The 20344-nt window shown below is 43.4% G+C and overlaps 1 protein-coding gene across 1 annotated transcript; it reads right to left on the bottom strand.

Moving 5' to 3' along the window:
- Positions 1-10370: 10370 nt before the first annotated feature.
- RPL37A (ribosomal protein L37a) lies at positions 10371-12902 on the bottom strand. Its single transcript, XM_035007181.1, has 4 exons — positions 12832-12902; positions 12314-12442; positions 11788-11870; positions 10371-10496 (listed from the first exon to the last, which is right to left on the bottom strand). Exons 1-4 carry the CDS (start codon positions 12832-12834, stop codon positions 10433-10435), a joined length of 279 nt encoding a protein of 92 aa, XP_034863072.1. The 5' UTR covers positions 12835-12902; the 3' UTR covers positions 10371-10432.
- Positions 12903-20344: the final 7442 nt, after the last annotated feature.

Here is a 20344-nt window from a genome sequence, read left to right on the forward strand (position 1 = left end):
CTAACTTTATCTTTCAAGTGGAGCATTTAGTCTCTTGGTATGTAATGTTATTACTGATATATATACAATGTACACACATGTAGGTTGTATATATGTATACACTTAATCTGCCGCCTTACTGTGCACTATTTGTCCTACTAGTTCTTTCCTATCCCCTGAATGCTTTTTAATTTTGTTTCCACAGTACTGTTAGTTATGCATTATTTTCTATTCTTTTAATGATTACCAGAGATTACAACATGCATTTGATTTGTAGTTTGACCCCTTCCTGAACAATGCAAGAGCCTTATAACGTTTTAACACCACTTACCCACTTTCTTGGCCTACATGCTGTTGCTTTAATAACATTATACTTAAATACTATTACCCCCTAATTATTGTTATTATATATACAGTCTAAAGTCACTTGTAATTACTTGTGGTGTTCCTTTTTGTTCACTTTCATTCCTTCCCGCATCTTTGAGTCTCCTCCTTAGATTTTTTACTTTCTGTCCAATGGGTGGGTCTGCAGTAATAAAAGCTCTGTGGGTTTTTTGTTTGAAATTGTATTTTATCTTCATATTTTAAGGATATGGTTGCTGGATACAGAATTTGACAGACTTTGAAGATATAAATTGTCTTGTAGAGTCTATTGTTAAGAAGTCGACTGCCTTAAGGGCACCTGGCTGACTGAGCTGGTGGAGTGTGCAACTCTTGATCTCGGGGTTGTGGGTTCAAGCCCTATGTTGGGTGTAGAGATTTCTTAAAAAAAAAAGTTGACTGCCTTAGTGCTTTTTCTCTCCTAGCTTAAGATAATTCCTTTTGTCCTTGGTATTCATAATATTGCAATATCCTTAGATATTATTTTCTTTCTATTTATTTTGCCTAAGGCTTACAGGAATTCTTAAATCTGTGACTTTCTAGTTTTTTTTTATTGGTTTTGGAAAATTCTTAGCCATTATCATCCCTCCTCTTTCTCCTTCTGGGACTCTAATTACACATGTATTAGAGCTCTGCATTGTATCTCCAATGTCTCTTACACATACTTGTTCCTTTCCTTTGTTTTTTGTGCTCCTTTCTGGATATTTTCTTTTGATTTATCTTTCTAGTCACTGATTATCTCTTAACCTGCATCTCATTTGCTGTTAAATCCATCCATGGAGTTCTACTTTTAATTATTAAAGCTTTCAGCACAGGAATAGACTTGTTTTGTGATGAAATTCTTAGTCTTGTCTTTTACTTCCTTGTCTATTATGAAGCAGTTATTCTTAAGTCAGTGTCTAACAACTCCATTATTTGGATACCCTGTGTATCTTTCTCAGTTTTCTATTGTTTCTCTTGGTTTATTTTGTTTTTTGTTTGTTTTTTAGTAATCTCTACATCCAACGTGGGGCCTGAACTCCCAACTGAGATCAAGAGCTGCATGCTCTCCCAAGCCCAGACGTCTCTTTTGGTTTTTTAAATGTAAGTCTTGTCTCCTTGGTTATTTTTACTCAGGTGTCAGACATCATGTACAAAGAAGTATAGTGATAACTTGAAGTTTAAGGTATCTCTTCTTCTCCCAGAGAGGATTTACATTTGCTTCTTGTAGGCAGCTAGGGCACTAGTAATTCTAATTAACGAAATCCAATCATTAAGATGATTTGGAACTCATCTTCAATCCCCGGGAGGGCTTGTTTATTTCTTGTTCACTTGTCTCAGGGTGTAGGCTGCTGGAGTCTTACTCCACAGTGGGATCTCACCAAATCAAGGGAAGCTAGCGCTAATACCAAGGCAAGAACCAGGGCAACTTCAGGAAATCTTAGAGGTAGCAATTCATGGTCTGTTTCTTTGGGTACGTCTAAAAGACTCAATTCCAACTAGCCACCTCTCTGTGTGTTATGCTGCACAATCTATCGATTCCCGGAAGAAATAATTTGATCAGTTATACCATTTTGTGTCATGCGACCATCCTTTTGTGGCCAAAGGAAAGGATCCTGCTCTTGGTAACTCCACTCTAACCAACTGGAATGGAGGAGGTAAGTTGCTCAAAAAAAGAGATTTGGGGAAACAAAAAGAACGTGTCTTATAGAACGTAAGGGGAAGGAATAATAGGCGACACGGGATAGGGAACAAATTTGGAGGAGAATATGATTTCAGCTCCAGAAATGTCCAAACAGGTTATTGTGAAACATCTGATTTGGTCAGGGTCCCAGCACAAAACAGATGGGATACTCAAATGGGGTAATTGAGGGGAGCCGAATAAAGGGACTAAGGTCAACAATGTGGGCAGGGTTAAGAGAAATCAATGATGGATGAAGCCCTCCAGGACCAGTGACAATGGGGACCCATTACCACCTTAGGCCTGCAGGAGTAAGGGGAGAAAAGTGGGCACTAAATCTCAGAAAGAGTAGCCGTAGAGAGGAAAGTGCCACCTAACAGAGCTGTACTTCTTTTTTTTTTTTAAGATTTTATTTATTTGAGAGAGAAAGAGAGAGAGAGAGCACAAGCAGGGGGGTGGGCAGAGGGAGAGGGAGAAGTAGACTCCCCACTGAACAGGGAGCCCGCCACGGGGCTCGATCCCAGGACCCGATCCTAGGACCCTGGGATCACAACCTGAGCTGAAGACAGACACTTAACTGGCTGAACCACCCAGGCGCCCCAAGCTGTACTCTTTAGGCCATTATATTTGAAGCAACTCTGCAAGGAGCAGGGGAAATAAATATGACTTCACTTTCCTCTCATCTGCCAAGTCTTCTGCTGGTGCCTCCCATTTACTGAACCTAACCAGAAGCCGGAGAACAAGGGAACCCATTGCTACAGCCCATATACAGCAGGGAATCTCCTGGAGCACAGAGCTGGGTGGTAAAGGTGATACAAGAGGAGAAACTCCTTTCTAGCTTATTGGTTCAGTGGCATAAAGAGCCCAAAATGATCAGAGATCAGTCTCAAGATTTCAATTTAAACAGAATTAAGGTTGTGTCCCCTGGAAGAAACATTACTTCCTTAGGCACTAAGACCTCCAAACTCAAGGTCACAAGCAAGGGAAGCAAAAATGCCTTCAATGGGTCAACTGGCATAATTCTCAATGGTGTGAGTCCACTCCCATCCCTTCATTTCTTGATCCATGCATCCTGACTAGGGGAAAAAAGCACCCTTTACCTTGTCCTTTAGGACATTATCTAGCTTCATAATGAGTTAACTCCCAGATGGTTCTATAGCTAAGCCTTTGGCAAACATAAGTCTATTAAGCAAGCTCTCTCTGGATAATGGGGCACATGGTAAAAATTATTTCCGTAAGTGTGAGCCAGTTGATGTACTTTCTTCACTTCCTTCACTGTCAAGAGACTATACTGTATATGGGATACAGTGATGGATAAGGCATTCTGCCAAGTCCATAATGGTGGTGCTGGCAAACATACTGCAGGCAAGAAAGACAAATCCACACCCATAATACACATCTATCCTTAAGAAGACAAACTGCTGACTCTTGCATAATGGAAGCTATCTAATGTAATCACTTGGCTAAATGGTACCCCTAAGGAATGGGGCCATATTAGGGCTCAGCACTAGCCTCCCTCATTGCAACATGCCACTCCAGCCGAGGCAATAGCCAGGTCACCCTTGGTAAGGGGAGGTCCAGCTTTTTGAGCTCATACACTGGATCAATCTCTGTTGTCATGATTTTGTTTCTGTGCCTAATGAACAAGCACCAAGGTAGTGGCTGGGGAAAATAAATGACAGACCTCCACAGAATGGGTTATCTTACTTATCTGGCCTAGTGAGAACAATATTTATAGTGGATATTCTCTGGTGGGCATTTACATGGGATACAAATATCATCAACTCTACTTGTTCTAAGAATTCTATCCACGTATCTTTTCCTTTAACATCCTTGTCACCAGTCCTTGATTCTTGTTCTCTCCAACTCTCTGACTAGCTGGCCATTGTTCAAGCCCATTGCCTAGAGAAAGAAAAGACTCTGGAACAGGTTTAAGTTGTGGTTCAAGTTGTTCCGCTACTTAGTCTCTATGATCTAGCAAATCCAAAAATTCCATTTTAGAATAGAATGCTGCTGCATGCATCTGATTGTACTATTTTATAGATCAGGTGACACCAAGTTTATAATGGGTAGTTTCAGTTGCACCGTTCAGGCATCCTACAGGGTCCAGGAGCAAACAAGAGGTACTTTGCAAATGGATAATAGATGTTAACAGAAGTCATTAACCCCGAACCTCCAGTGTACTGATTCTTCTTTTGGAGCATCATAGAACATCTCTTGTCTGCCATTAATCCTGCCAGTATGTTCGAATTTGGTAAGTCATCAACTAAATAACAAAGTGACTTGGACCTGCTCCACAGTCCTTACTTTGTCCGGTCTCCCCTCAAAACTGATAGCCTTACAGGTTACTCAGTAAATGGGACAGAGAAGCACATTTAAATGTGCTGTTTTGCCTCCAAAATTCAAACAGATCCAACATTATGCCCTTTCTTAATTGGGGGTGTCTAAGGTGATGAAACCTGTCTATCACTTCAGAAAGGATATCCCAAAGATGACCTAAACTACTGTATGCATGTCTACTGAGGCATATAAGGTCCACAAGACATCCCGACCTCTCAGTCCAATTATGTCCTTAGTGTAATGACAGAGAATATGTGACCTGACAGCCCTGAAGCAAAACGATTGAAGTACACTGCTGTCCTGGGGCGCCTGGGCGGCTCAGTCAGTCAAGTGTCTGCCTCCGGCTCAGGTCATGATCCCAGGGTCCAGGGATCGAGCCCCAGATCGGGCTCCCTGCTCAGAGGGGAGTCTGCTTCTCCCTCTGCCCCTCACCCCACTCGTGCTCTCTCACTCTCAAATAAATAAAATCTTTAAAAAAAAAAATCATAACTGAGATTGGCTATGATCATGAGACCACTGCTCGTGACAATTTCAGTTATTTGGTGGTACCATTAATCCGTGATTTCCCAGGGATTCCTTCTGTCCTACTATGTTGGTGTATGTGTTGAGGGGCAGAGAAAGAGTACAATTTCTAGAGGTTTGCAGCATTTGACATTTCCAGTCTAACAGCCCTCCCTCCACTGGCCAAAGGACAACTGAAGGTACTTCACAAGTTCCTAAGTCTATCTATCCCATTCTATATCCTGAGGAGGGGGTAAAAACCACAGGATGGGAGTCATCATTCCGTAACCCACAGAAGACTCAATACATCATGTATCATCCGACCTCCATACACTCCTAGTCTGACCATGGCCAGTGGCCTCAGGTTTCCATTGGGAAGAACTGGAGAACAACTTACAGGATATACTGTGGCCGTGTTGTAGTGTTCTTCCATGAGCTGCAATTTGCAAGGTGAGAGACAAAATTCCAATTTTAAATTAGATGGTTTAGTAAGAACACAATCTAAATGATAATTCAAGGGGTGCCTGGGTGGCTCAGTCAGTTAAGCGTCTGCCTTCAGCTCAGGTCATGATCCCGGGGTCCTGGGATGGAGCCCCACATCGGGCTCCCTGCTCAGCGGGGAGCCTGCTTCTCCCTCTCCCACTCCCCTTGCTTGTGTTCCCTCCCTCGCTGTGTCTCTGTCAAATAAATAATATCTTTTAAAAATAAATAAATAAATAAATGATAACTCAAGTTGATAATTCAAGTATTGAAGTCACTTTCACTCCTCAAATTATAGCCAATCCGATTTCCTTTTGGAGATTTTTCCTGTTGTGTGTAGTCTTGGTGAGACTGTCTACTCAGGTGCCCGGGGGCTGGAAATGTAACCCCAATTAGGCCAATGAGATTAGTTCTTCAGGTCTTTCACTCCCTAAACAGTGTCAGAAAGACAAAACACAGATCTGATGCCCCCACTGGGGATTCCTTAAGAGGACTCTGTCTCAGCATCTGTCAGTGATAACCAGAAAAGATGCCCTGGTTTTCTTCCCCTTACAAATTTGGTCTTTTTTTCCTATCCTGTGAAGCACTCTGTTACCTTCCAGTAAGATCTCTTCTGCTTTAATTAGCCTGAGTCGGTCTGGGTTGCACACAACCAAAGAACTCTAGCTGAAACAAGTTAGGAATTGGGGCAGCCCTGTGATCCTGGCAGCAGGGAGTCCATGAGCTTTTCCTGAAGCTTAGCGCTCCGCCTTTGTGTAACTCTGCCCCTCTATCATTTGATTTAAATTCTCTGCAGAGAGTTGACTGGTTCCATTTACTCTTGTCAGATGTCCATCCCTTTTTCCATAGTGCCTGGGGCAATCTTTCTATGGTTCCTGTGCAAAATGCAGCCAACCCTGACCTTCTTTTCCCCACAGCCTGGAGTAAACTGAAGAGATTAAATAATCTACAATTAGACTAAAATATCTATGTAAAGCACCTGGAAAAGTTATTGCTTGAGACAGCACAAATGTGCCACAACCTGACCCATGATGTACAGGTCCACGTGACAAGTTTGCACAGACAGAACAGCACAAGCAGACTGATGACAAAGGAGCAAACTGTATCCTACCCCTACAGGGAGTATCACAAGAGCCTCCACAAATGAAATCCTACGAGTGCTCCACATAACCGGCACATCATGTGGCCATATACACATATGGGCACACATGCGTGCATGCACACACATACAGTGTGACCCTGGCTTCCTATTTTCAAGTAAGGTCTTGCTTTAGCCTCCTTTCCTTTTGGACCAAAAACTACCTTATGCAATTCTTCTGCCTGAACCTGACATCTTCTCCTCCTTCCTCAACGGAACTCCTCCTCCTACCACAGGCAGTTTCCCTCCTGTCTCCTCTGCCGTAACACCCTTACTCAAACAGCTCCAGTACCTCTAGCACCCTCCCCTCTCCATGATCCAGGATTCCATGTATCCTGGGTTCCTGGACCTTACCATTAATGAGTATTCTGGAACCAAAACTACCTAATCTGTTGTTTGAAAGAAACACTATTATATCCATTTTACAGATAAGGACACTTAACCTGAAAAAAGGGGTAAACTTGTCCAAGGTCACTCACTAGTAAGAAATCTAAACTACTTCTGACCCTAGTCCATGTTCTTAATCACTAAGCTACAGACTTTCTGCTTATCCTTTCTACTTGTTTCCAAATAAATTTTAGAAACATTTTGCTGAGCTCTGAAAATTAGCATATTGACTGGAATTGCCACACACATAAGGCACCCACATGTACACACTGTATGTTACCTTTTTTTAAAGATTTTAATTTTTTTTTTAAGATTTTATTTGACAGAGACAAAACGAGAGGGAACACAAGCAGGGGGAGTGGGAGAGGGAGAAGCAGGCTTCCCGCTGAGCAGGGAGCTGGATGCCGGGTTCGATCCCAGGACCCTGGGATCATGACCTGAGCCGAAGGCAGACACTTGACTGACTGAGCCACCCAGGCGCCCAACATGTTACTTTGAAACGCTTTTACCATATACCATTTTTCCAAACCAGGAATTTGTTAAGTGTAATGAAGCATATTTCACCCCACTAGTGAAGCTAAGATTGGCAATCATACCTTGTCCCTAGTTCAGGGAGTGGTCAATGTATGCTGATCAAATGAGGTCTCTACCCTCTAACCCCCTTCTTCATTAGCTGAACCACAAAAATCCCTGCGGGTCTTTGCTGTGAGCCACACCACCCACTGTCCTGATTCTCAAAGGCTCTGGCCTACAGGGTTGACCATGGCATGACATACACTTGACCCTTGACTCATTTTGACTCATTTATCCCAAAACACATAATCCATTTCCCTGCCCTGTTGTTCAATTTTGGCCCAAAGTGCTAGCAGCAACAAAATGGCTTTTGGTTTTCCTGAGGAAGACAGTGAAAGGAAGGAAAGGTTTAACTTCATATAGACTGCTTGGTTCTGGCGGCTACATTTCAAAACTGCTGCTGCACATGTATTATTTCCATTCTTAGTTGGGCGCTTGTAGAACCCGTTCTTGGCCCCAGATCTTGGTTGCAGGATTTGAACTCTAGTCCTATCTCTAAGTAGTCCCCATCCGTCATCTCCAAGCCCAGAACAAACTTGCATTTGTATGTGTTTGGGCTTTCGGGCAACCCGTGCGTTTATCACAGCACACAGACAAAAATATTTAGAATAGAATGAGATACAGCCTGTCCAGTGAGGAACATTTGCCTTATTCACCTTTGTATCCTGATCCAGTCAGTTAAATGGCTTAAAAACCAAAGGCTCTGAAAACAAACCAGGGTTGCTTCGTGAGAGTAAAATGAAGGTGGGGATCTTTAATCTGTAAAGAGGCAAACTGAGAAGAAACAAACTCTTGAGCTCGTAAGGCAGCTTAGCAAAGTGGGAAAATCCTGGACTACGGAGTCAGAAACCTAATTTTAAGCCCTACCCTCACCGCCTACCATAACCTTGAGAAAGTCACTATTTTCCATCCACAAAATATTTACTATTTCAACACCCTTCTAACTAGCCTCTATGTTCCCCATCTGTTCTTTATCTTAATAAACACATTAAAAGTAAAAAAATTTCTAGGATTATCAGCCAACACGCACGGCTTCAAATCCCAGCTCCACCATTTACAAGTTAAATAGCTTTCTCATGTGTGTAAATGGGGATATTACCTACATTTCATAAAGCTGTTTTGGGATTAAATGATATTCAGTGCTTAGACTACTCAGGCTCAAGAAATGTTAAATATTACATCACTGCTTACAAAATTCTAATGGTTCTCTACTACCTATACAATCACATCCAAATTCCGAACAAAGTAACACAGAAGGCCTTCAAATAAGATTCTCAATAATTAATAAACCCTAGCTCCCATCATATACTCCATTTTACTACCAGGCATTGTTCTGGAAACTGAAGCACAGGTTAAGTAACCTGGACCACATAACTATGGAGGCAGTTTGGCTGAGTTGGTACCTGTTAACTCCAGGTACCTAATGTTTATTTAACTCCCTATGCTAACGCAAAATCTGGGGTTTTGGAAGACCTGTGTCAAACATTTCCATGAAGTCTGAAAATCCTGATTTGTCAATCCTGGTCTTATTCCTACAGACTCACAGAACTGACGTTTCACAGTACAAAAACACACTGTTTACAGGTACCATTTTGCTACAAAATTAAGAGCCACACATTCACTCATCAAATACTTAAGGCTACTATGTGCAAGTAATTATATTAGATACTGGGGATACGTTAACGAACAAAACTGTTGGGGGCAACAATTAAACACAAACCTAGAGTTCCTGCTAGGAGTCTAATAAGGGCTTGACAAACAGAGCATTACCCTGAGGCAATGTTTGTGCCACAGCCAATGTAGAAGTAAAGGTAAAAAATCTGTGAACAGATGTTATAGAGAACTTAAGAAAGCTAGTAATGCGGGGCGCCTGGGTGGCTCAGTCGGTTAAGCGTCTGCCTTCGGCTCAGGTCATGATCCCAGACTCCTGGGATCGAGCCCCTCATCTGGCTCCCTGCTCCGCGGGAAGCCTGCTTCTCCCTCTCCCTCTCCCCCTGCTTGTGTTCCCTCTCTCGCTGTGTCTCTCTCTGTCAAATAAATAAATAAAAATATTTAAAAAAAAAAAAAAAAAAAAGCTAGTAATGGGCCAGAGAGTTATGGAAGAGAAGGGCAGCCCATGAAGAAAGATTTTTACTCTATCCTAAGGGCATAGAAAATCCATGTTTTCATCCTATCAGATTTGTATTCCTAAAGAATTACTGTCTTTGGAGTATAGACAGACATACCTGTTAGGGAGGTTCCTAAGGACTCCTTACCACAGATGGTAGCTTAGACAAGATTGAGAAAAGGCGAACCACGAAAACTGGCAGAGAATTAAGTGATGGACTGAATAAAGATGAAAAAAAGGTTAATCGTCACCATAAACTATTCACACAACTCGAATTCCTCCATGGTTCTTCATGTTTATTAGTGTAACTGACCATCTACACCAACTTGAGTAATTCAATCCTGTCCATCCTTCTTTGCAACTGAAAAATGGGAGAATGGTGTAGACATCTGCAAAATTTGTCCTAAAATTCTAATTGTTTCATATTGTTTTCTGAAGATGCTGATAAAACGTGTGGTGAGACAAAACACCCATTAAGTTAGAAGGCAGTATATGTCATCCTACCTTTAGAAACAAAAAAATTAACCGTGATCTAAAAACAAAAGTCCTCACAATTTGAATTCATGTAGCTCAAAAGAGTTGACTTGGCCAAGGATACACCTATAGAAAGCAAAGACACATATCCAACCTCTAAGACTTATATTCTTATATCATCTATCATTTGACTACAGAAAAAAAAAAAAAGCCAATTAGGAAAACCCAATCTCAGCACACTTTTCCAATAAAAATTAGAAGGATTTTTAATTTCCAAGGCCTTTGAGAAAGCAAAACTAATGCGACACAAATTGAAAGATCTAATTAATAAATTTAACAACAAGCCAAAGTACTTTTGTTACATAAATTAACCCATTTATTATAGGCTAGCAATGTTCAAATGGTGAAGCTTCTACTGGTCTTTCAACTCCTTCAGTCTTCTGATGGCAGACTTTACTGTGACAGCAGAAGTGGTGCTGGAAAGAAAAACAAAGTTGGTTCCGATATAATTAGCTACACTAACACGTGAAATGGCAAATGAGTAAATCCTGCCTCATTTTTACATTAAGATCTTAACGATGATGACAACTTTTAACAAGAGTTGTGTCTTCAGGCTTCTGCAGAATTAAATAGGCAATCTCATGCATCTGATCTCTCAAGCAGCATTAAAAAAAATTACAGGGATGACTGAATCGTTGCAGGAGGCTGACCTAAACTCATTGAAAGGGAATGGACACAATGTCAGAAGAAATAAATTTTAAGATGGTATCATAAATGAGAGATATCAAAACAGTGTCAAAATAGGTAGAACAGACAAGTATATTTTGGGAAGACAGCTATTAAAATGACTACAAAAAGTTATACCAAAAGATTCTGGAACTCTACCTGGAACACCGATAACCATCACATATGGTCGGTACAGGAATGCTAGTTCATTTCATCATCACAACCAAGAGAGCACGCTAGGCTCCGTTTGCCTTTTTGACCTCAGAGACGCCCACAAGACACACACATATATAAAATATATATATATAAATGATCATTTCAACACTTTCCAGTACACAATACACTGCTGCAGTATAAAATATTAAAATTCAACCCTTCAACCACACTAGCCTTACCATTTTATACGTGGGAGGCTAGAGTATTGGACAGCACACATCTAGATACTGGATCACTTATCAGCCTTTAAGGTCAGCAACGAATTCCAAAATTAGAGATCTTCAAGGGTGGCTTTAATTTCCAGAAATAGATTAACTCAAAAGTCCACTCAATCAATAACCGGCACAGGTAGATTTATCTCAGCAGCATCACCCGGCGCCTGTCAGGGTCACGAAGCTGTCGAGGTCCAGCCGGTATTGTTTGGAATGGCAAAGGTGTCGTGGTGCAGGTGGCCTCAAGTTTCCATCCACAGTAACAAGCTAACTGACCTCATTTTTATAAAAACAGCTTGCAGTACAAGTCACAGTTCAGTATAGATCCAGTCCCACTAAAGGACCTACCCGGACAGTATCATTACGCTCACACTGACGACCCTTAGAATTCTGTGAAACTCTGAAGTCATTTCAGACTTTTCTATTGTAGTAGTTTTGTTTCTAGTCTTTGAATAACTGAACATAAACCATAAGTCTCCATGAGTCATGAAAAAACAAAAGCATTCCTGTTTCCTGTCTTGTGAAGAGAGTTAAAACTAGCTCGTCCAGCGTCAAACCTGGAATTCTGATGTGATCCACACCCTTCCAAATACCACCAAGAAAAGGGACTCACTTGTAGGTCCAGGCGCCACCAGCGACGGTTTTCATGCAGGAGCCGCAATGCCAGATCCCCACAGCTCGTCTTTTCATCTTTGTCTGTAAAAGACCGTCAGTTTTCCCTATGAACCAATGAAAGCCTTTTACCTCACCACCATCCAGGAGTCTAAATTACACGAGAAAATGGGTGTGTTTGGGGGCACCTGGGTGGCTCAGGCTGGGATCCCAGCGTCCTGGGATCGCGCCCCGCCTTCCCAAACCGCACTCCTGCACCCACCGACACCCAAACATTACACGAGACTCTCCAGCAACACCAGCAGACAGAACGGACGAGTCATTTCCCACGAAGCAGGCTTGGCTCAGGCTGGGGCTCCGTGTCGAATGTTCGACCCTTTAGTTCCCAAGCGTCAACGGAAAGCGTTCTGCGAACTCCACAGTCATCCACGACCCCGCACACTATTCACAAGCTTCCTTCGAGAGCGGGCGCACTTCGCAGGAAAGCCTCCCCTCCCTCTGCCCCCCACCCCCGGAGACCACCTTACTTTGCCACAGAAGGAGCAAGTGTACTTGGCGTGCTGGCTTATTTCTATCTTCTTCACCATCTTCCTGAGGGAGGCACCATAACGGGTCCCGTATTTACCCACGATTCCGACCTTCTTGGTGCGTTTCGCCTGTTAAGAGCAAAGAGAGAAGCCGTCGATATTAGGACCCGGGGACGGAGTCTTGGCCCCCCGCTCCCTGCGCCGAACACCATTCCTCCAGTCACCCAGTCCCTGCCAGTGACCTAGGTCCCCCTCATTCCATCCTGGCAACATCTGAGGCCAGAGCGGTCCCCGGGCTCCGAGGGCACCCTGCTAACCCGGCCCGGATGGGCCAGGCGCCACCGGGCCGCCCCCGCCCCTCCGCCCCGGTCTGCGTCCGAAAGGGGCGGCCACGGCACGAAGGCCGAAGACGGCGCGGCGCAGGGCGGGCGAGCAGACGCCGGGTGAGGGCGAAGAGAGCAAGGAAAGGTCAGATGCGGGCGGATAGACCTCTAGGCCTCAACGGCAGCAACACTCACCATGTCACCGCAAGCTAGGTCTAAGCCCAGAGAGGAAGAGACTCAGTGCGCAAGCGCAGTTTTAGGCGAACGGGCGGAAGTGGCGAACGGGAGGCCCAGCTAGGAATTAAACTCTATGCTCCGGAGGTTTCTTCGCCCCCGGGGCCTTCTGGGGATTGTGGTTTTTTTGTTTCCTGTATTAAAATTGTTATTGCTTAAGCAGGCTGTAAAGAGATAGAATTATTTATCACAGGCTTATTGCTAGGGATGGAAGGAGGTCAGTTTGTTACTTAATTAACTGGCTTCTTGTATGAATGGTAACAGATGGAAATACTAGACCAGTGTTTCTCAAAACTTAGTCACTCGAAAGCTGCATCTCCAGTTTTTGCCATACTGGTATTGACTGTTTTACCATTTATTTTAAAGCGAAGTCACTTTTGAAAAACTTAACAAAATGAAGCTTCGTCCTAAGCCAAAACTATCCGTGGAATCCAGGGCGAATGTGCTATGTGGGTATTTTTCCTAGTACGCATTAAAATCAACACATAAATACGCAAACGAAAAATGTCCATTGATGAAGCTGTTGATATTGACCCCCACAGTACATTTTAAAAACATTTCAGAAAATTTCAAATATAAACAAAAGTAGAAGAAATGGTATGATATACAAAGGCACATCTTTTAAAACATAATAACTACATCCCTTCTTTAAAAAATGCTTCATACAGTGACTTGGGGAGATTATTTTTATGTTCTAATTAAATAAATACACATTTTCACCAATTAAATTATATATTGTATTCCTTGGCATTACATTCTTGCCTTTACATATTGAAAACATTAACCTCTCGGTAAAAACTACATCAAGAAGAATGATGCCTAGAGACACACACAGCCAAGTACCTTGTTTTATACACCAATGCATCTGTGCAAACCCATCTCCTGGCTGGGGGAATGGGATGTGCTCAAAATCTCCCAGTTCCACCACAGCCTCCAAGTACCCTCTGCCCCTTTAGGGTGAAGAACGGCAAGGGGCAGAGGGAGCAAGTCTCTCCTCCCTCAGGAGAGAAATACACTGCATGTTGGGGATGATTTCTGGACACCTCACCACCAAAACTATGCCCTGCTTCTAGAAAACTATAAATTAAAGTAAAATACATTCCTGTTGGTGCAAACAAATGGGATTGGTGGAAGAAGAGTTGAGAAGCACTCCAATTGTCCTCCTGTTCTGGTCTGTGCCTGCAAGTTGAGCAATAGTGGGGTTCACTTGCCCTGGGTGAGTGTATAAGCATGGCCAGCTTGCACTCTCTGAGGTGAGCCCTCCTGGGCTGGCTCAAGAGCCTAATTCAGATCATCATTTAGCAAATTTACCACCTCCCCGCCATCCCCTGTGTAGCCTCCTACCTCTCTGTCCTTCAGGGGGTCTGAGAGAGAGCAAGAGAAGATAGAATGCATGAGTAAGAATGCAGTAGAGTGGCTGAAAATGAGACACCATAATAGGAGGAAATTGTTCATGCTCAGAGCAATTTTCTCAAAACTGAACAATTCTCTTTAAATAGCAAGCTTGAGGATGTACAAATAGCACTCTCATGAAATCAGCTCTAAGTGGCTTCAGAGAACTGTGTACAAAGCCTCAATTTGTCTTATCTGTGGGCTAATAAATCTCCATCCCCATTAGAAGACCATCAGGTGTAGAGATGAACTGTAATATGTACCTATAAAAGTCTTAGTAGAAACCTCTGCTGAGTCACACCTGCTCATCAGGAGCAAGCAAAATTCACTTTGCCCTTAAAAAAAAAATAAGTTAAAAGTTGCCTCTAGAGGAGAGGTCTTTTAGCTGTTGAGCCAACCAGTTCTCTTTGGGGCATATGGAACATTTGATTCTTGAAGGAAATCTGAGGTGCAAACATCATCCCCAATTTATCTCATGCTGGAGACCAAAAGGTTTATCCTGGAGTCCTAGGCTCCATGTTGTTCCTTCACTTTGTGCCCGAAGAGCTCTTGCTTGCCCTTCACTGAAGTGCCTGGTGGCCACAAACGAGTGAAGTCTGCACACAATTTTAAGAGCCCTGTGGGCTAGCTTCCGCCAGGGAAGGCGGGCCCTGACAAGGCCAAGGCTTAAACTCCTAGAAAGAATCAGGTATCCGAAAAGAATTCAGTATGTGGATTCATTCCTTCTTCTCTTCTCTCCACAAATTTACTTTAAATTCATCATTCTAGTTGTTTGCTTTTTGTTTTAATGGACATTTCACAGGGGATTGACACAGGTAATGCATCCATCAGGATGGGAGTTACTTGGTAACTCTTAAAAGAGAAGGTCAATCAATATGAAACAATAGCCAAATATATTATGTGAAATGAGCCATTTCTAATATGAAGAGTTTGATTCAATTTTTGTAAAAACAATTCTATGTATATTTATATATTTATATATTTATATGTATTGGGAATAAATTACCAATGGCTCCATCCTAAATTGTTTATATTAGTTATTACCTGTAGGAAGTAGGGCTAGGAATAGGAGGGATGAGAATGCAGGGCTTTCATTTTTTACTTATACATTTTTATTTTTTATTTTTTCATTTTTATTATTATTTTTAAGATTTTATTTATTTGAGAGAGAGAGCATGAGTGGGAGGAAGGGCAAAGGGAGAGGGAGAAGGACAAGGGACTCTGCCCTGAGCACAGAGCCTGATGTAGGGCTCCATCCCACAACCCTGAGATCACAACCTGAGCCAAAATCAAGAGTTGGATGCTTAACCGCTTAACCGACTGTGCCACCCAGGTGCCCCGATTAGTTAATTTTTATATCAAATTTATAATAGTGAAAAGAAGGCACTGCAGAGCACTAGATGAAGGGACAGTCTTTTCAATAAGTGATGCTGAGAAACTGCATATTCATATGGAAAAAATTAACCTTGACCTTACCTCACTCCATGTACAAAAATAAACTGCAATTGGATTGTAGATCTAAACATTAAAAGCAAAACAATAAACATCTAGAACATACATTCGCAACCTTGGGATTATGGTTTACATGAGTGTTTTGTAATATTTTGTTAAGCTGTAAATTTGTTTTATGAACTCTTTTATGTATGATATTTCACCCTAGAAAAGGGGAGTTAATAACAAAGGGGAAGAGTGCCTGGCACTCAATAAGTCAGATAAATGGGTTGGTAGGGGGGATGTGGGCAGAGGATGTTGCAAAACCAAATAGCTGTTGGCTGTCATAATATCCCAAACACTGTGACTCACAGGCTTCTCGATGTTTTCTGCTATGATTAGGAATCCATTTCCTTCACTGGGACCTCACAGGAAAAGACAAAACCAAAATTGCAGGTATGAGAGAGTACTCCAATAAATTCTCTTTAAGCTTCCATGCCATTTTTTTTAAACCTTGTAATCCTGCACGTGGTAAGAAGTGAGAGGATAGCGCAGGTGATAAGGTTGGACTTCTTTTCATACCTTTTGCAGTTTAAATTTCACCTACAAAGAGCTTCAGAAAGCACCAAGGTTCTGGGGTGGCTCAGTTGGTTAAGCGTCTGCCTTCTGAGGCTCAGGATCCCGGGGTTCCGTGCTCAGTGGGGAATCGGCTTCTCCCTCTGCCCCTCTCCCCTGCTCATGCTCTTGCACTCTCTTTCTCTCTCTCTCAAATAAATAAAATTTAAAAAAAAAAAAAAAAAAAGAAAAGTATTAAGATTCCAATAGATAAGAATGCATAGACAAGGCAAAACCCAAGAGCCAGCAGTGAGGGGATGGCCCCTCCGGCTCGGTTTCTTAGCTCTCCCTCTGACCTAGAAAAAGGCTTGTGGGAAGCCAAGAAGGAAAAGACACAATTAATTCTAGTACAAATGGATCAAGATTTACGGGATGACTTGCTCCCTCTAGGAGTCTTCCTGATCGCAGCCCTAAAGGCAGAAATTAACCAGGGTCATTCAGGGGATAATGACCCTGGTGAGGGTAGGCAGAGACAGCTCTGGTGGGCCTGGGGGGCCTTTCATAAAACCCTGTAAGGGGCCAACTAATGGCAGGGACAGGAAGTGGGATGAGATAGGCCCAGATTTTCTTCATTAGAACTGACATTTCCAGAAAACACAGTGGATGGTGGCAGGTATGCGTCTGGACTGACTGTGAAGTAAAGATGGAAAAAGTGCAGAAATCCTTCCTTAAATCCAAAGCCATTTCTCTCTATAAATAAATCCAAGTGTCTTTTCTGAATCACACAGAAATGGCTAGATGGTTCTCAACAAGTTCTAGAGGTACATTTGGGATTGTATAACTTAGAATTTACCGGCTTCGTAGTACAAATAAAATTTGCTTTGGAGGACCTCAAGGACATCTCAGAGATGGCGAGTCTTTCTCTAGAGCGGCTGAAACTGAGGTTTAACTGCAGGCTTCAGATGGAGGCTCAACAGGCCATATTTACTAAGACTCCAGAAGAATACGGTTTTAAACATGCACACCAAGTTGCAAGGACCAAGGGCAAACCCTCCCAAGGGCAGGCATTGATCTGACACCTTGTGGCAGGCCCCAAGGTGAATAAAGCAGAGATTTATTCATTTAACAATGGTCACTGATTCTCCCAAGCAACACTGGATATATATGTCTCAAAATCACTGGCACCTTTCACTTTATTTCTGGAGCATACCCATTGTAGACTAACCACATGCCTAGAGTAAGGAGGAGCTCTTAAAAAAGTAAGGAATGAGATGCTATAATCTCATTCTCTGAGACATTAAAGGACTTGACCAAACTCCAGCAGGGCTCCTGAGAAAGCTGCATCCAATCTTTGAGTGAGCAGCAGGTGAGTCTCCAGAGACGTCCACAGACTCACAGAAGAGGGCTTCGTAATGCTCCTCAAGCCGTGTGATGTCAGGACAGAGAGCAGAGGCTGTGGCTAGGCTCTGGGGCAGGCGAGGAAGAAATGCTCCTTTCTGAAACTCTCTCAGCATCTAACTGTGATCCAGAATCTTTCTGCATCCTGGGCCTTAACTCATTCCATAGACTTTTCTGAAGTGACTGGTTGTTTCCATCAATGAACCACCAAGACTGCAAAAACCTCGTAAGCAATGTTGAGGTAGGATTTTAGCCTTTCTTTTCATACAGATTCTGTCCTCATTGGGCCATCACTCAGCAGGCCACCCCGCGCACGATCGACTGTATCCTTTTCTAGAACTACACTGGGGGCTGTGTCCGTGGCAGATTGATTATGGACTCCAAGGGCAGCAACCATGAAGTGATGTAGTTGGCTTTCCAGAGCACCCACTCCTGAGGGAACTAAGGACAATTTATTTGATGACACAGCAGCCGTTGCTCTTAATTACTCTTAGACAAATATTTATTTTAAGTGGCCGTTTGGGACAAAGTTAGAGTAAACTTTAGACAGACCCATTACTTGTCCTCTGGAAGCTTCCAACAAGTCATAGTCAGTATTATAAACAAACTGGTACAGCTAACAAAATAGAGAGCTGGAGGAAAAAGATAGTATAAGACCACTTCCGGTTGCCTAGAGGAGAGCCCAGACAAGCATTCTCTCTCGGGCCTTTGACTCTGGATTTTTTTTTTTTTTTTTTTTTTTTTTTTTTGGTAACACTGGGTCATTCTCATTTCAGGAGGTGCTAGAGGAAACCAAAGGCCCAATTATCTATGGAGATCTGGCACCAGAGCATGGCAGGATACACCGGCGGAATGCAGACTCAGCTGTTAATCTCCACAGTCCTTTGCAGAAAGACAGGAGAAGCAACTCATGCCCCTCAGAGGCAGGTGTTCGGGCTGGATTTCCTGAAGAGCTCTGACCCTGCAGAGAAGCTCACAGCAGTAGATCAATACAGTGATTAATAGGAAGCTCAGTAACCAAATGCCGGGTTTGACTGAGGAAGGAGAAAGTCAGCCAGTTATTTCCCAAGGCCAAAGCCTCCCACAGGACATGGCCCTGCAGTCTGGATCGGATCGTGCTGACATGTCAGTATGCCTGACCGCCCTTGAGCAGCAGTGAAGGGGGTTGGGTGGTTCTCAAAGATCTCTCTGTTGGAACTGTCTAGAAGCCCTGGAAAGGGGGCCGAAAGGCACAAGAAAATGGTGCCTTCCAGGGTCTTGTTCTAGTTAGAACAGAGTTAGCTGGGAGCCTGCAGGGAGGCTGAGCCCCTCGGGAACGCTGCCACGCAATCAGCTGCTCATAGACCCGCCAAAGCAGCCCCGAGCCTGCTGGTGTAGGACGTGTGCACCTACCCTAGAGTGGGCGGCTCTAGAGGGGGTGGCCTAGCTGTAAGTCTTGCTCTGCCACTTCCTCGCTGAGACTCCCTTGGCTCGGTTTCTGCATCTGCACAATGAAAATCGAACTACCTTCTTCTGAAGTGGGGCTCACCGCGTCAATACATGTAAAGTGTCTGGCCCGGTGCCTGGCACCTAGTAAACTGTATGAGAGTGAAAACCATCCAAGTCTAACAAACAAATGCACACATATAGTCATGCTGGAGCAACTTAGACATCTTGCACTGCTGCCAAGAAAATTGGACTAACTCTAAACCTTTACTTAACCCTGGTCCATTGTCTTTCGACAATACCAACTAAAGCAGCCAACTCCTTCCTTTTTGAAACTCTTTTTAAATATCCCCCTCCCCGACACCCATTTTGATTTTCTTCCTCTCTTTCTTTGCTGTTTGGCCTCCTTTTTCTCTTCCCAGCCCTAACTGTTGGTGTGCTCTGGGGTTAGTTAGATCTGCTTTTTTTCTCCAAAGTCACCTTACCTGCTCAATCTCATCCAGCCCCATGCCTATAAATACCATTTATATCTGGTGAGGGCAGAAGTCACAGCTCTAGGTGTGACCTTCTCCTGCCGGAGACCCAAATCCTACAGCCTACATAACCTAGCCCTTGGATCATGCCCAGGTTGGGTTTCCTGGAACCACAGGGAGTGTGTGGTACAATGTGTTTATCAGAGATCAGTGTCTGTGAAGGAAGGCGAGGAAGCAGGGAAGGCAGAGGGAGGTGAACTAGAGCCTCAGACGGCCCAGCGGGGAGTGGGCAGCTCTGCAGTGAATACCACCCGCCCGGCAGGGGTGTCCCACATCAGGCCTAAGTGGCCTGGCCTTTGTGGCCCCCTTGTTCAGTCACTTATGCAGGCTGCTCCAGGAAGGGTGTAACTTCGGACAAAGTGGCTCTCCATGAACTGAGACCAACTAGAAGTTGTGGCCCGGTGGAGGCTATATGCTAGTTGAGCTCCCTGGAGCTGGGCAGGAAGCTTCCCTCCTTGAAGGGGGAGTTGGGTGGGGTGTCTCCGTCTCAAACTCAACAAGTCCATAACCAAAACCTTGATTTTGCCCTGCCACCCAACCTACCCACACTTCTTCATCTTTTTTTTTTTTTTTTCCTTTAATCTCAGTCAAGGGCACTACAGCTTTGCTCAGGCCAGATCCTAGGTCTAAGTATTGACTTCTCCTTCTCAAATGCCTCTCGGTCAATGCATCTCAAATTCGTTCAGCTCTACAATCACAACATATCCAATCCAAGCACTTCTTACCTCCTTCACACTGCC

This window comes from Mirounga leonina, unplaced genomic scaffold, assembly GCF_011800145.1.
Source record: "Mirounga leonina isolate KUSES-001 unplaced genomic scaffold, KU_Mleo_1.0 Mir_151, whole genome shotgun sequence".
NCBI classification, from domain to species: Eukaryota; Metazoa; Chordata; class Mammalia; order Carnivora; family Phocidae; genus Mirounga; species Mirounga leonina.